This window comes from Engraulis encrasicolus, chromosome 2 (assembly GCF_034702125.1).
Source record: "Engraulis encrasicolus isolate BLACKSEA-1 chromosome 2, IST_EnEncr_1.0, whole genome shotgun sequence".
NCBI lineage: Eukaryota > Metazoa > Chordata > Actinopteri > Clupeiformes > Engraulidae > Engraulis > Engraulis encrasicolus.
This window is the reverse complement of record NC_085858.1, coordinates 2512462-2529834: the sequence shown is the minus strand read 5'-3', so window position 1 is coordinate 2529834 and position 17373 is coordinate 2512462. Positions and strand designations below refer to the sequence as shown.

At 42.8% G+C, this 17373-nt stretch overlaps 1 protein-coding gene across 1 annotated transcript in view; it reads left to right on the top strand.

Annotated features, from left to right (window-relative positions):
- The window catches only part of LOC134460010 (vesicle-fusing ATPase-like), a 45195-nt gene extending 27822 nt beyond the window's left edge, over positions 1-17373 (top strand). Inside the window, exons 3-20 of the mRNA XM_063212501.1 lie at positions 391-490; positions 985-1024; positions 1328-1494; positions 3066-3173; positions 4173-4248; positions 4561-4716; positions 6276-6475; positions 7195-7360; positions 8142-8216; positions 8593-8780; positions 10187-10282; positions 10621-10777; positions 11032-11165; positions 11717-11783; positions 14911-14990; positions 15569-15703; positions 16261-16374; positions 17314-17373. Coding sequence (XP_063068571.1) covers positions 391-490; positions 985-1024; positions 1328-1494; positions 3066-3173; positions 4173-4248; positions 4561-4716; positions 6276-6475; positions 7195-7360; positions 8142-8216; positions 8593-8780; positions 10187-10282; positions 10621-10777; positions 11032-11165; positions 11717-11783; positions 14911-14990; positions 15569-15703; positions 16261-16374; positions 17314-17373 — 2119 coding nt within the window. The remainder of the gene's footprint in view (positions 1-390; positions 491-984; positions 1025-1327; positions 1495-3065; positions 3174-4172; positions 4249-4560; positions 4717-6275; positions 6476-7194; positions 7361-8141; positions 8217-8592; positions 8781-10186; positions 10283-10620; positions 10778-11031; positions 11166-11716; positions 11784-14910; positions 14991-15568; positions 15704-16260; positions 16375-17313) is intronic.

The window sequence follows — 17373 nt, the reverse complement described above, 5'->3', positions numbered from 1 at the left end:
TGCCTGAGTGAGTGAGTGTGTGCGTGCGGACGTGCAAGCGAGTGTGCGCGTGCGTGCATGTACTATGCATGCGTGCATGGTCCCATATGTCTGCATGCATGTATGCTTGTAATGCAAAATATAACATCTGTCAGCCAGATTGGATATAGAGACCTGTCTGTTGCCATGGGGTCACGTCACTTTCCAGGTGTCTGACACTGTACACTTTTGAAACATTTTACTTTTTAATCTTTAAACTTCAAACTTTTTCATCCCCAATGTTGTACCTTTCCCCACTAACTGCTTTAGAGTGCTTGACTCCTCTACAAGATGCTGACATCTAAGGAGACACGAGACAAAATCATTTCAAGACGTGTGATAATCTCTTTCTCCCCTTTCTACTCCCCTCAGGCATGTGACGGTGAAGACCACCCCCAACCACAAGTTCGTGTTTACTGTCAAGAGCCACCACACCGTAGCACCCGGCACCATCGCATTCAGCCTGCCCCAGGTGAGAGAGAGAGAGAGAGAGAGAGAGAGAGCGTGAGAAAGAAAGAGTAAGAGAGAGAGAGACTTAATGAAGGTAACATATGTAAGAGTGTGTGTGTGTGTGTGTGTGTGTGTGTGTGTGTGTGTGTGTGTGTGCGTGCGTGCGTGCGTGCGTGCGTGTGTGTGTGTGTGTGTGTGTGTATGTGTGTGTGTGTAAGAGAGAGAGAGAGAAAGAGAGAGAGAGAGAGAGAGAGAGTGTGAGTGCTTGTTTTGATTTTAATATTAAGTCATTTTAATATTACAGCTAGCAGTAATGATATTCCCGGTCCCCTTCCAACATAACTGTATTTATGATTACTGATTAACATATTAGATACTGTATGAGCCAACCTCCACCAGAGTCATCTCCCTCATAGGGCCACTGATGCAACAATCTGCAAGAGTTTTGTGTTGCCGTTCTTGCTTTTAATGTGATTTCTCCGTCTGATTTATTTCCTATTTCCTTTCCACCCACAGAGGAAATGGGCCGGTTTATCCATTGGCCAGGAAGTGGAAGGTAGCCATTAATCACATTCTCAGTTTAACGAAAAGGCTCGAAGCCTTCTGTCTATGATTTGCTTTATTATTCTGCAACAAATACCTACCGTGTACATAATCTCTCAAAGCCTCATTTGGTTCCTCTGTTGCTCTGTCTTCCCCCCGACCTCCCCCACCCCCTCCGTCTCTCTCTGTCTCTCTCTGTCTTTCGTTATCTCACCTCATCTCTGTCTCTGTCTCTCTGTCTCTGCCTCTGCCTCTGTCTCTCTCTCTGTCTCTCTCTCTCTCTCTCTCTCTCTCTCTCTCTCTCTCCATCTCTCAGTGGCCAACTATAACTTCGATAAGTCCAAGCAGTGTATCGGCCTAATGACCATAGAGATCGACTTCCTGCAGAAGAAGAGTACGGACTCCAGCCCCTACGACTCCGACAAGATGGCCGGAGAGTTCATCCAGCAGTTCAACAACATGGGCTTAAGTGTGGGACAACAGGTAACAACTAGCACTGTTACAGTCAGGGTTGAAAGATGAGGCTGATGATTTCTAGCCCAAAACATGCTCTAAATAACACTAAATCCTGCCCAATTCAATTGATTTCTATGGCCAAATCCATTTTTACTCGCGCACGGCCATCCTAAGTAGCCCAATGGGGCGGTAAACCAATCTGGAAACACTGGTTACAGTATACAGTAAAAATAAAACACACAGGACCCAGTGTTATTACTACTAAAGTACTTTATAACCAGGGTTTCAGTGTAGGCCAGCAGGTAACAACCACCTCTGTAATACAGTGAAGATAAAATGCACAGGACACAGTTTTACAGTGAAACATACCAGCTGGCGAGAGTCAGGTTAGGAGAGTACATCCAGCAGTTCAACAACCAGGGCTTTAGTGTGGGACAAACAGGTAACCACTATAGCACTGTAATACGTGCAGGACGTAGAAATAGCTGAAGTACACCAATTACATCATTAATAACCAGATGGTATCGTGAAGATGAAGGCAAAGGTTAGTAGAGTACATCTAGCAGTTCAACGACAAGGGCTTTAGTCTTGGACAACTACTTAACCCCTTAAGACACGGCTTTATACATTTGTTGTTACCAGTATGGTAAGTCGTGGTGCGTTACTAAAGGGCTTGTGTTGTGTCATAGTATGTAGTGCTATGGTAGTTAAATTTCAATGACTATTACAGCGTGCCACTGGAGGTACGGCGTGCATTAAGGGGCTACGTACTTTAAAATCAGCGTTTCAGCATGGTTCAACAGGTAACAACTACCACTGTAATACACTAAAGATGAAAGGCATAGGACACGGTCTTATAACATCTGCCGAAACATACCAGCAGGCAAGAGTACATTTAGGAGAGTTTTTCCAGCAGTTCAACAACTAAGACTTAAGCATAGCATGGGAGGAGAAGTAATTAGTAGAGTATCATTTATTGATCCTGAGGGAAATTAAGCAAATTTATTATGCAAATGTAAGTAGCCTAGATGAGACATACACACTGTAGAGTCCAATTTAATTAGATGGCCGGAGAGTTCATCCAGCAGTTAAATAGCCAGGGCTTCAGTGGGGTACAACTACAGGTAGCCACTAGCACTGTAAATTATACAGCATGGATCAACCACACAGGACACAGTGTTAAAATAATAGCTGAAGTACATCGATATGTAACTCCTGTTATGTCATCGATGTGTCTTGTTTGATCCCTGCAGTATATTAGATATTTGTGTCTCTGACTAACACAGTACCCAGTGTACCAGTGTTATAACAACTGAGGTACACCAATATGTAATTACTGCGATGTCAACGATGCATCACACTATTTGATCCCTGTATATTAGATATCTTTGTCTCTGACTAACGCTGCCTTATGTGTGCCCTCCTCCCCTCAGATGGTGTCTCTAACACTCTGTTTAATGTCTATCCATCCACTCAGATGGTGTGTCTTACATGCTGTTTACTGTCCAAGTTTACTCTACCACTCATCCATCCCCCTCAGATTGTTTTCAGTTTCTGTGTCTCTAACACAGCGTTTAATGTCCATCCATCCTCCTCAGATGGTGTTCAGTTTCTGTGACAAGCTGTTTGGCCTGATGATCAAGGACATCGAGGCCATGGACCCCAGCATCCTGAAGGGAGAGCCCGCCTCCGGCAAGAAGCAAAAGGTACAACTGATCACATGACAGGAAGCGATGTCATCCTGAAGGTGTAGATATACATAGGATAGTAGATGTTGCGTTGATTGAACCGAATTTACGTTTATACATGGTGATAAATACTGTTCTTCAGATAAATATACAAACCAATACCTTTAAAGGCAGCCAAATACTACAAACCAATACACTTAATGGCAGCCACTGGCTGTGGAGAATACTGTAGACATATTGCACTCTTACAGTAGGCTATGTGCTTGCATTCGCCGTTGCCTAGCAACTATTTCTTTTGAAGAACTGCTATCCATCGCTGGAAATGTGATTGTCAACAAAGTATTGATTTTCTATTGCTTTGTCACTATTTTATGGAGTTATCAATTTTTTTGTGGTAACCGTTTTGGAAAAGCAATAAACCAAAAGAGCTGTAGGTTATGCTGGTTTTACCATAGACATGGTAGTCAAGCATAGCAGCAGAGTTGCTTGGTTACCACCAGACCTAATCACAAGTGTCTCTCAGATCGGCACGATTGTGTAGAACTAAAGGCAGTATGGGAGTTCCCAGGCTAGCAGCAGAGCAGTGTGCCTCACCCTGAAATGGACCAGCATAACACTTAGCCTGGGAAATCCCATGCTGCTTTGCACAATCATTCCAATCTGAAAGACAAATGGAAGCTTGTCCCAAAGCACTACCCTGAGGTAGGGAGCCAATCTGAGAGCAGGGATTCGGGAGGGGTGGAAACTGGAAAGACGATGGCGCATATTACTCGACAAATGGAAGTTTCCCGTTTGTTTGACACAACTGACAGGATTGTCTATGGGCCACGTATATGGCCAATAAACGGCCGTTGGTAATCGTCAAACGCAGCTCCCCTTCGAGCAGGTCAGTTGGTGGTCTCCAGATGATATGGTCTGGTGTGAACCAGGCAACATGACACCAGACCAAACATTATCATTAAGGTTAACAACTTATGTCAACAGCAATAATATTGTCTCTTTTCCTCCTGGTTACAGATTGAGATCGGCCTATTGGTTGGAAACAGTCAGGTGATCTTCGAGAAGGCAGAGAGCTCCTCCCTCACCCTAGTGGGTAGGTCTCACTCACATGCTTTTTTACTGTGTGTTTGTGTGAGTGATTAATTTGTGTTTAATTTCAGTATTCTTGTGGGTGTCAATATACAGTATGAAAAATATGGCAGTATTTGTACAGTATGACAAATCTGCTTAGCCTACTTTGGTAATACTAGTAAATATTAGTTTATCATAGTAAATATAAATGAAAAGATCAAATTTGGCAATAGGCAGTACAGCACTTCAATGAGCAGTACTGTTGCAATATCTACTCTGGCCACCATCCTACACAGTACACCTTTAAGTCACTCTGTCCTCCATTATCCTCCAGGTAAGGCCAAGACCAAAGAGGCTCGTCAGACCATCATCAACCCCGACTGGAACTTCGAGCGCATGGGCATCGGAGGCCTGGACAAGGAGTTCTCAGACATCTTCAGGAGGGCCTTTGCATCCCGCGTCTTCCCGCCCGACATCGTGGAGCAGATGGGTGAGATACTGTTCTGAACATTAGCCATGGACTAATGGTTAGAGAGGGTTGGCGGTTCGAATCCCACCCTTCCACTCCCTACCTTACTTCATGGCTGAAGTGCCCTTGAGCAAGGCACCTAACTCTACTCAGCTCCAGGGACGGTAGCCAAAACCCTGTTCTTAAAGGGGTATGCCACTATTTTGGGGCTTAATACAGTTAAAATCGTTGGCCAGGGTTTATATAGGTGGTTAAGGGTCTTATTTTTCATGTAAGCCGTTGTCTTGTTTTAAGACAAGATAAAAGAGGGAGTATGTCGCTAAGCTAGTGAAAGTCAATGGATCCGTGTACAAGTCTTAAAGCAAGACAATGCTTTATATGAAAAATAAGTCACTTTACCACCTTTATAAACCCCAGCCAACGATTTTAACTGTATTAAGTCCCAAAATAGTGGCATACCCCTTTAAATAAACTGTATGTTGCTTTGGATAAAAGCATCAGCTAAGTGTAATGAGTAATGTAACATCGAGCCTCATCCATGAGACAAGCATGAGAAATTCCTGAGTCAAGTCACACGTACTCTTTTTCAAAGTCTGGATCAAATCTAAATTTAATTTGGGTGTGGCTGTCTTTGCCACTTGAGGCAATTGCATTAAGCATCAATGATAATGATCCCTCGGGATCAATAAATTATACTCTACTACTCTACTCTACTTGGTTGGTCTTCATTTTTATTCATTACTCAGTCTTTGGGAGGGCCTTTAGTTTTTTCTCCGTCAGTCTTGTAGCTGAATATTGAGCCTCAGTCACGTCACCAATAGGCTTTCTCAAAGGCTAGATTATCTAAATGGAATAATTTGGGTGTGGCCATCTTTTTGTCTAATAAGAATCAATGTCAATTATGTGCGTGGTTGATATTTCATTTCCATTGGTTACCATAGTTAGTTCTTTGGGGGGGGGGCTTTTGTTTTCTCTCCATCAGTCTCGTAGCTGTAATTTAATTAAAGTCCCAGTAGTAATGGAGGCTCAAATGCTAAATAGGCCATATGCTAATGCCATATACCATTAACAGGCCAGTGGCCCATGGAGGCTCCGATGCTAGCGACCCAGCCTGTGGTCATTTCATTTCCTATCACCCTTCACCTAGCTCAGGGGTTCCCAAACTTTTTCAGCGGGGATCCCTTTTTGGACCTAAGGATATTTTTTAGTGCTGTAAGTCGATCAAAGACTTTGTAATGAATGAATTGAATGAATCTAATTTAATCTCATTGTTATCATCCCCATTGGTGGGATACTATGAGAGAGAAAGGTGGGGAAAGGGTGACAATACCATACAGTAGTAGCCTACCCTATGACTTTATACAGACTAAAGGCCCACAATAAACAAAACAAAAAACACATTTAAAAAATCGCATTGTACTTACCATACATCATGAAGAAGTCATTCCAAAAGAAGGCAGGCTGACCTCTGTCTCATGCTCACTGTCTCTCCCCCCGCCCCCTCTCTGTCTGTCTCTCTCTCTCTCCCTCTCTCTTTCTCTCTGTCTCTCTCCCTCTTTCTCTCTCTCTCCCGCCTGTAGGCTGTAAGCACGTGAAGGGAATCCTCCTCTTTGGTCCTCCTGGTTGTGGTAAGACCCTGATGGCTCGTCAGATCGGTAAGATGCTGAACTCCCGGGAACCCAAGGTGGTCAACGGCCCCGAGATCCTCAACAAGTACGTGGGAGAGTCAGAGGCCAACATCAGGAAGCTCTTCGCTGAGGCCGAGGACGAGCAGAAGAGGGTGAGGGTTTTTATTGTTTTTCAGAACAGTAATAACAAGTCTCATTAGGTACTGTAGGTAAAATGGAGTGAACGGTGTAACAGCTATGTAATATCATGTGGTAATGTTGTAATTACACGACGAAAGTACTTTTACTTTTACTTCGTCCACCACTGACTATAACACATTTAGGATTTACCCTCTCTGTATAACGTACAGTAACATATCATTAGGAGAAAGGTTAAGGATGTATTTCTCATGTTTGTGATGTACAGCATATATTTCCAGTAGAAGAGGGTGATGATTTTGAACACATTTAGGATTTACCATCTGTGTATAATATGAATCTATGTAAGGGGGGCCTTGGCCAGAATCTACCTCGTATATGGGGGGCCGTGTCATGATAAAGTTTGGGAACCACTAACCTAGAACACATTTAGGATTTCAGTTACCCTGTATAATACCAGAGGACCCATAGGAATCCAATAAGATGTCCGTGATTTCAAATGCAAAGTATTGTCCCGCATTCGAGACTTCCCAATGAAATAGGTCATATATCAATGCTATTAAAGCTGAGGCGTATAAAACCGCTATATTTTTCTTTGCCGTCCATAATATTTTTTGCATACGCCCATAATATTTCTATTATCTTTCTTTCTCCTGCAATATTTAACATGTAAAATATCTGTTCTTTTTCTATTTGTGTTATGAATGGTTCTATGCTACATGTGTCCTCTTAGCTGGGATGCAACAGTGGTCTTCACATCATCATCTTTGATGAGTTGGACGCCATCTGCAAGCAGAGAGGCACGGGGGCCAGCAGCACAGGCGTGCACGACACCGTGGTCAACCAGCTGCTGTCAAAGATAGACGGAGTGGAACAGCTCAACAACATCCTCGTCATTGGTACGTCTTACTGAGAGAGAGAGAGACAGAGACACACAGAGAGAGAGAGAGAGAGAGAGAGAGAGAGAGAGAGAGAGAGAGAGAGAGAGAGAGAGAGAGAGAGAGAGAGAGAGAAATAATATGTATATATAACTAAGGTCTTCCTGCATGGTCCAAACTGTGTGTGTGTGTGTGTGTGTGTGTGTGTGTGTGTGTGTGTGTGTGTGTGTGTGTGTGTGTGTGTGTGTGTGTGTGTGTGTGTGTGTGTGTGTGTGTGTGTGTGTGTGTGTGTGTGTGTGTGTGTGCGCGCGTGCGTGTGTGTGTGTGTGATTAGCGGTCTACCTGCAAAGACTGTGTGAAGGGTCTCATTCTATCTGTCAACTCTGAGTTCTGTCCACTACATAAGTTGTTCCTCTCCACACTCCTAATGTGTCTCTCACAGTGAACACCTGTATCTACCTATTTCCAGTAGTTCCTGATATACATATTTATGAATAATATTTATTGTGGGATATTACACAAAATACAAAAAAGCAACACATTCCCTCCAAAATTTAAGTTTAACACTGAATACAACGCACACAGGACAATCCCAGCCAACCCCCTACCCCAAGAACAACTGGGGGGGAAAGAAATAAAGAAAAAGGAAAGAAAGAAAGAAAGAAAGAAAGAAAGAAAGAAAGAAAGAAAGAAAGAAAGAAAGAAAGAAAGAAAGTAAGAAAGTAAGAAAGAAAGAAATAGTCTTTATGCACTCCTACTGTATTTCTCTCAGTGAGCACCTGTCTGTGTGTCCCCCCTTTAGGCATGACCAACAGGCCTGACCTGATCGATGATGCTCTGATGCGACCTGGACGATTTGAGGTGAAGATGGAGATCGGTGAGTCTAAAACGTAGCCCAATAATGTATGGAACGCTGTAGTAGTCATTGAAAAGTTAACATTAGTACTACACTATGACATACGTAACAGAGGGCCTTTATTACAGTAATGCACTACGACTTGGTCATTGCCATTCTGGCAACAGCAAATTTTTAACGCCATGTCTTAACGGGTTAGTGGCAGCACATCACTACCAAGAACACAACTGTGTGTACAATAGGTTGTGTACTGCTCTTTTTTGACAGAAGTATAACCACATTTCTTCTCTTCTCCTCTCCTCTCCTCTCTTCTCCTCTCTTCTCTTCTCTTCTCTTCTCTTCTCTTCTCTTCTCTTCTCCTCTCCTCTCCTCTCTTCTCCTCTTCTGTTTCCCCTAGGCCTGCCTGATGAGAAGGGTCGTTTCCAGATCCTGAACATCCACACTAAGAAGATGGTGGAGTACGGCCTGTTGGCTGTGGATGTTAACCTGAAGGAGTTGGCTACTGAGACCAAGAACTACAGTGGAGCTGAACTGGAGGGTCTCGTCAGGGCCGCGCAGTCCACTGCCATGAACCGACACATCAAGGTCTCATGAGAATGATGATAATAATAATATTACTAATAATATGAACTGGAGGGTCTCATCAGACACATCAACATACCCACACATGCAAGTACCCACACACGTACAAACAGTAATACACGTTTTTTTTCATGTGAAATGTTAATCAGAGTAAGTCAAAGATGTGTTTTCACTGAGTAGAGATGGGTTATGCCTTGTGTACACGAAGCGTGACATACGCTACCCAGGTAGCAGAGGTGGTTGAAGAAGTTTCACCATGAATTCGCTTTATTCGCTCTGGACGTGGCATTGACATGTTTGATTTGGCTAATCACATAACGGCTTTGGCTTGACAGCCTGGGAAATACGGATATGAACGCTCCAATTTGTTTTTCGCAGAACCGTGTCATAGCTCATTACCATAACATTAGCTTGACTTTAATCGTTAAAATTTGCTCCGGTCGCTCAGTTTGCTTCACTCCTGGCGAATTCGCTCTGGTAGCTTTATTCGCCCTCCCTCCATAGAGAAATAATTACTTCCGGCGCTCGGGTAGCATAGGTCACACTTGGTGTACACAGGGCATTAGGGTTAGGGTTAGGGTTAGGGTTAGGGTTAGGGTTAGGGTTAGCATGACGACAGTTAATGTTGTTTGTGTGCTGCTTGTGTTTTGAGAGAGCAGAGTTGGTGTTTTATCGTGACCTCTGCACTCCATAGCTGAGTTGATGTTGTTATGGTGACCTCTGCAGCTGATGTTTCCATTCATGGCAACATGATTTCGACTTTTGTTATGTTATTTACGTTGAAGTTGTTGTTGTGTGACCTCTTGTTGCCATGGTGATGGCCTCTGCAGCTGATGTTGCTATGGAGACCTTTAACCTTTGACCTCTGTTATGTTTTGCCTGCTGAAGTGTGTATGTTTCCTGCTGCAGGCCAGGGCTGAGTTCAAATACTGTAGTAGGCACTGCCTCTATACCAGCAGCTAACACTTGGCGTCCTAACCAGTAGTTTCTATGTAGAAATTCAGCCAATTGTAAGCACAATTGGGATATACTATAGCATCGCCATTTACATGACATTTGAACCGGAATATTTGTTGACCTGCCAAGGACTTCTGGGATTGCGAAGTAGTAGCAAAGTGACCATCGTTTGCCAGCTGCAAAATATGACCCAATATAGAAAGTCCTGGTTGAAAGCCTATTAAGGTATTTGAAAGCTCTACATCGTCGATTCCTTTTTTGCCTACTACATAGGAAGGCAGTAGGGACTTTGGGATGCAGGCCACCTCTACAGTAGGGACTTTCATCTACAGTGGAGGTGGTCATGGTGATGACCTCTGACCTCTGTTTTGCATACTGAAGGTGCTGCTGGCCACGTCTACAGTGAAGGTTGTCATGGTGATGAAATTTAACCTCTGACCTATGTTTTGCAGGCCACATCTACGGTGGAGGTGGACACGGAGAGAGCTGAGAAGCTGCAAGTCGTCCGAACGGACTTCATGGGCTCCCTCAACAACGACATCAAGCCTGTAAGCTCTCACCCATAACATGAAGACATCGCTATACTGCATAATGTGTGTGTGTGTGTGTGTGTGTGCGTGCGTGCGTGTGTGCGTGCCTGCTTGCGTGTGTGCAGGCAGTGCTGTGTGTGCAGCTGTGTGCGTGCGTGCGTGCGTGCGTGCGTGCGTGCGTGCGTGCGTGCGTGCGTGCGTGCGTGCGTGCGTGCGTGCGTGCGTGCGTGCGTGTGTGTGTTCTCCAGGCGTTTGGTACTGACCAGGAGGACTACTCGAGCTACATCATGAATACTGACTGTACTGTGTGTGTGTGCGTGCGTGCGTGCGTGCGCGTGTGTGTGTGTGTTTGCCAGGCGTTTGGTACTAACCAAGAGGACTACTCGAGCTACATCATGAATGGCATCATCAAGTGGGGGGAGCCTGTCACACGCGTCCTGGAAGACGGAGAGCTGCTGGTACAGCAGACCAAGAACAGCGACCGCACACCTCTAGTCACAGTCCTACTGGAAGGTAAGGGTAATTGCACACACACACACACACACACACACACACACACACACACACACACACACACACACACACACACACACACATACAAACACTAGTCACTGTCCTGTTGGAGGGTAAGGCTTACTGTATACACACACACACGCACACACACACACACACACACACACACACACACACACACACACACACACACACACACACACTCATCCTTGGTTTTGTTATCATAACATGTGTTTTATTTTCTCCTCGCCCAGGTCCTCCCCATTGTGGTAAGACAGCCCTGGCCGCTAAGATAGCAGAGGACTCTGAGTTCCCCTTTATCAAGATCTGCTCTCCGGACAAGATGATCGGACACTCCGAGATCTCCAAGTGCCAGGCCATCAAGAAAGTAAGTACTCAAAGGTGTAACTACATGTATGTGCACGTCTGAGCAGATGGACTGGGTCCAAGACAAAGTTAAATCCAGTGAAAAAAATAAATGGAGTCTGCAATTTCAAAATGGCGAAGGTGCGCATTCAGTATGTGTAGTTTAAATGTTATATAGATGAGAAATGAGTGAAAAACATCACAGGAATATACAAATCATTGCATTATAGTACGTTGTGTGTTTGCATGTAGCAGAGTCATAAGTCTATTTTGTTTTCAAAGGTTTTTGAGGATACCCAATAAAAGTTTTTATGTGTAGAAGTGATAGACAAGCATACAGTATAGCTGTATATCTAGATGGCCACGTTTACTTGATGTTTTTTAATTCCAAACTAAAAAGTCTGTATTAAATAGTTCCGTCGAGTTTACATTGAAATGTCATTTAATTCCACATTCTAAAGCGTTTACATGACGTTTTCAAAGCGGAATTAACCTTATTCAGAATTAAATTGAGTCAATTCTCAATGTAATGTCTCTAAACGAGGCCAATGATGAACTGTTTTGCTTGCTCAGGTCTTCGATGACGCATGCAAGTCCCAGCTCAGCTGTGTGGTGGTGGATGACATCGAGCGCCTGCTGGGTAAGCTTTATGTACTGTACCAGCCGGTGTTACAGCAGTGTAGTACAACATATAGCGTAATCTCACAACTATAGAGTTGCTGGTAACACTTTATAATAATGTCTGCTCAGTAAAGACATATAGTAAAATAATTTACTAATGATGAACGAAACATTAACAAATGTTTTTCTCATTAACTAAGTTTTATTAATGCTTTATAAACTATCTACAAATAATATATACAAGATTTTACATACCTTATAACAGAGTATTTTATTCATTTACAAGCAATTTGTAAATGTTTGATAAATATAAGATATTAACATAACATTTCCTAGTCATGTACAAACATTTGTTAACATTTCCTAGTCATTTACAAACATGTGTTAATGTTTTGTTCATCAATAGTTAATTATTTATTAAGTCTTTATAATGCTTTTTTGCATCCATTATTATAAAGTGTTACCGAGTTGCTTTCAAATACATACACATACAGACATACACCTTCCTACATGCACTCACCAGCTCTGGACGCTGCTGTATGACGCCGATTGTCTGGGGTTCACATGAGAAAGTGCACACACACACTCAGACACACAATAATAATAATCCTCAAAAAAGATTTCTCTGGAAGCAATCGTAATATGTAGTCTTAATTCATAACATCAAGACCTAGCCTGTTAGCACAGGAAGACTGTGTATTTCTACTTATCTGAAAGATGTCTTCCAATATTAAGGCTGCAATGGAGGGATCTTGAATGCCGACACAGCGTCAAATTCTCCTGTAGACAGTTGTCTTCTCTGCTAGCTCTCCTATATTAAGTTTCAAGTTTCAAGTTCAAGTTTCAAGTTTAATTAGCCATAGGAATGTTATTTGGTGAGCTCACACAACAATACAACAAAAGACACAAAACTAGGGAGGGGAGGGGGTATGCAAGAAAACAGGGGGGTGCATAAATAAGTAAACTGGGAATGACATACAAAAAACATTGGAGACATTGAAAACTGCAATGGAATATTAAAGTGCATGGTATGTACAGAGTAGTAGCAGCATTGTGCAAAGTTAACAAAGGAGGTAGGAAGGCCAGGTAGTGGAGTAGCTGTAAAGTGCTAGTGCATATTTAAGTGGCGGATGGCTTGTGGTTAGGTACTGTCCCTAGAGCGTGTGGTGTTACTTGGGAGACTGCGGTACCTTTTCCCTACAAGAGTGTGAATAGGTGGTGTGCTGGGTGTGTAGGGTCAGAGGTGATGTTTTTGGCTTTCCTGGCAAGTCTGGTGCTGTAATGTGAGGCTAAAGTGGGAAGACTGCGGCCAATTATTTTGGAGGCCCTGTGTACCACCCTGCATATTACCTTATTAGCTCAGCTGGTAGCCTATTACTAGCGGCGAAAAGCGACTGTAGGTTGGTCATGGACAGCATAGAATGTCTTCCTTAAACAGCGTAGCATTTTCGAATGCCAGTGTTGTGCATATTGAATGATTTCACCAATTAGCTCATCTACATCAGTCAATAGTTGGATGAAATATCCAGCAAGATATGTACTTTCTCAAGATGTTATACCCACTGGTGAAACAATGGATGTCAAACTAGAAAGACATTGTCTCCCCAATGTAGAACAATGAAAGTCAAACTAGAAAGGCTTTGTTTCCCAGTGTAAAACAATGAAATTTAAGTCAAGCTAGGAGGACCTTGAATTCTCCATACATCCTAATTACCTACCGGTACCCAACTGCTAAGTTTGCCACATGCCCCATGGGACAGGCCTGTCCTGGTTCGCTATGCCTGCTGGGAGATCTGACTAGAGTCCCATGTGACCTCTGTTTGACCTCTGTTGACATCTGTTTAGCCCCCAGCAGACATCCCAGGCCACAGGGGAGGTGAAAGTAGGGGAATCTACTGTATTAAAATTGGCTGCACTTGTATTGTACTGTCCCGGTTGCTGCATCAGTTAGGCAAAGTGTTGTAAACAGTATTTTACTTATTTACACAACATTGTACCCTGAGGCTTGGACTAGTGTTGGGTGTGTACTGTTATAAGTACATATAGCGGTAAACAATATTACATGTTGTTATATGTAGATACAGTAGTGCACTAAAAAGGAACTCAATTACATCTACCAAAACTTGCAATTACATCTTTCAACATTGTGTCCATTGAAAGTAGGGCTGCACGATTAATCGAAAAATAATCAAAATCGTGATAAAATAGTGAAATCGAACTCATGATTTTAATCGTGATTTAATCGTGGCAATAGTGACCTACTTTTGAGAGCGTCCTTGAAGCCAGAACATACAGACAGGCTGGTGTTTCTGGCCAGAAATCTGTCCACTTAAGTTTCATGCTATTGCCTTTACATAATTATTACAATTCATTTTATTTTGCTCATCCCGTATGTAATTCATTCTTGGTTATATTTCATCTTGTTATAATTTTCAAAAAAATCTGCAAAAATCAATAATCGTGATTAATAATCGTGATTATGATTTTGACCAAAATAATCGTGATTATGATTTTTTTCCATAATTGTGCAGCCCTAATTGAAATATATCAAGTATGTTGAGATGATGATATAGCAATCTGCTATGTGTATCCCGGCATCAGAGAATACATAGGGAATGACGGAGACACCGCAATGCAGAGAGGAGAGGTCTTGAGGGACACTATTCCTCGACAAACACTGCCTCGCCGAATGTTATCCCGCTTTTTTAAATGGCCATGCTCAGATTATTCATCGTTCATCATAATTATGACAGCGTCATGCAGTGTATCGATTTAATGAAAAGTCTAGTCATTGTGGACTTCTGTGGCACAACATATTTTGTTGACTTCCAAATTTGGTTTGCCATTCTAGAACTCTGCACAAAATTGTGTTCCTCAGCAACATCAGCCGACTTTAACCAAGAAGTGACCGGACTCCTTGCGAAGTGATACAAACACAAGAGTTAGCAGCTAAACGTCTTTTGCCATTGGCAGCGGTCTGATATTGAATTCACCAGTCTGTTATTCAGAAATATCAGACCTGCGAACATTGGGGAGCCCCATTCAAGTGAACGGCGCATTGTATAGAACGATGACGAACCATGTAATAAATGAACTGAGCTGATGGTATGAAGATCAGCTGACTCTAACTTCCTGTCTGTCCACAGACTATGTGCCCATTGGTCCTCGCTTCTCCAACCTGGTGCTACAGGCCCTGCTGGTCCTGCTCAAGAGATCTCCTCCTAAGGTACAGCACATACTGTGTGTGTGTGTGTGTGTGTGTGTGTGTGTGTGTGTGTGTGTGTGTGTGTGTGCGTGTGTGCGTGTGTGCGTGTGCGTGTGCGTGTGCGTGCGTGCGTGCGTGCGTGCGTGCGTGCGTACGTGCATGTGTGTGTGTGTGTAGGGACGTAAGTTGATGGTGATCGGCACTACCAGCCGTAAGGACGTGCTTCATATAACTTGTGTGTGTGTGTGTTTGTGTGTGTGTGCATGTGTATGTGCGTGCATGCGTGTGTGTGTGTAGGGACGTAAGTTGATGGTGATTGGTACTACCAGTCATAAGGATGTGCTTCATATAACTTGTGTATGCGTGTGTGCGTGTGTGTGCAGGGTCGTAAGTTGATGGTAATCGGCACTACCAGCCGTAAGGACGTGCTTCATATAACTTGTGTGTGTGTGTGTGCGTGCGTGCGTAGGGTCGTAAGTTGATGGTGATCGGCACTACCAGCCGCAAGGATGTGCTTCATATAACTTGTGTGTGTGTGTGTGTGTATGCGTGTGTGTGTGTGTATGGGTGCCTGCCTGCGTGTGTGCGTGCGTGTGTAGGGTCGTAAGTTGATGGTGATCGGCACTACCAGCCGCAAGGACGTGCTTCAGGAGATGGAGATGCTGGACGCCTTCAGCACGTCTATTCACGTCAACAACATCTCCACTGGAGAACAGCTCATGGAGGCTCTGGAGGTACGTGTGGGCTCATAAGAAACTGTCTGCTCCTTTACTCTGTAGTTTTGGGTTAGGTTCACGGTGCCGGAACGTGTGATGTATGTAGATACTACCTAAATACTTATGTAGTCTATTCTATACTCCGCAACTGACCATGTAATGTTGTATTTAGATACTAAATAAATGTCTCGGTAACACTTCATAATAATGGATGCAAAAAAGCGTTATTAAGACTTAATAAATAATTAACTATTGATGAACAAAACATTAAAAAATGTTTGAAAATGACTAGGAAATGTTAACAAATGTTTGTAAATGACTAGGAAATGTTATGTTAATATCTTATATTTATCAAACATTTACAAATTGCTTGTAAATGAATAAAAAACTCTGTTATAAGGTATGTAAAATCTTGTATATATTATTTGTAGATATTTCATAAAGCATTAATAAAACTTAGTTAATGATAAAAACATTTGTTAATGTTTCGTTCATCATTAGTAAGTTATTTACTAAGTCTTTACTAAGCAGACATTATTATAAAGTGTTACCAATGTCTCTTCTGTTTTGTATAGCTGCTGGGTAGTTTCTCGGAGAAGGAGCGGGCCACCATCTCTCAGCAGGTGAAGGGCAAGAGGGTTTGGATCGGCATCAAGAAACTCCTCATGCTCATCGAGATGTCCCTACAGGTAAATAAATAGTAACCATGACAACATAGCCACGCCCCCCACAGGTAAATAGCAACCACAACACAACATGATGGTGGTATACATATGATACAATATACAAAACAATAAATGATACAAATATAAACTATATATAGTGTAAGTCTCATAATTTATAGTAGAAATAATTGTGCCCCTAGGTCAGTGGTTCCCAACCTTTTTCTTAAGGGACCCATGTTTTTACTATTGTAAGCTTTGGTGACCCAACCACGCGAGCGCCCACACGAGACGGAGTCACAAGATGCCCTTCGTTTCCTGCGAAAACTTATTTTAGTTATTTTATTCCTCAATTCGTCTTTGGTCAAATATAGAATAAATGTTTAATGTAGCACTTACAATTTGTTGCGTCTATGCATTTATTAGTTAAATGCTTTGTCTTTTATTCAACATGGGCTATATTTAAAACGAAACCCCTTAAAATCAAGAGGGCTCCGCGACCCCCTGTGGATCTTTGGCGACCCATAAGGGGGGTCCCGACCCATAGGTTGGGAACCACTGCCCTAGGCGATGTTTAACAAGAAAAAGTGCAAGTTGACCGACTGGAATCAAGTCACACCAAACCCTGTGATACCAATGGCCCTGAAGAATTTGGCAGTCCAACCATGAGTCTTGAATTTAGACGTCTGTGTTTAAACTACTGGGTACCTGATTTGTGAATACATAGCTCCTTTCTAGCATGCTTTCATATTTTGTGTGTGTACTGTAGTCATGTTTGTCACTGATGAATGCTGTGATACGTATATGGAGTGGGCTCAGTATTTGATGGTTACAAGTTGGCAGCAGCATAATTTGTTTTTCTTTAAATGCTGCAGACAGTCCATTTGGCAAAGTGATATCATTTCTCTCTCTCTCTCTCTCTCTCTCTCTCTCTCTCTCTCTCTCTCTCTCTCTCTCTCTCTCTAGATGGACCAGGATTACAGAGTCAGCAAGTTCCTGCAGTTGCTGAGAGAGGAGGGAGCGTAA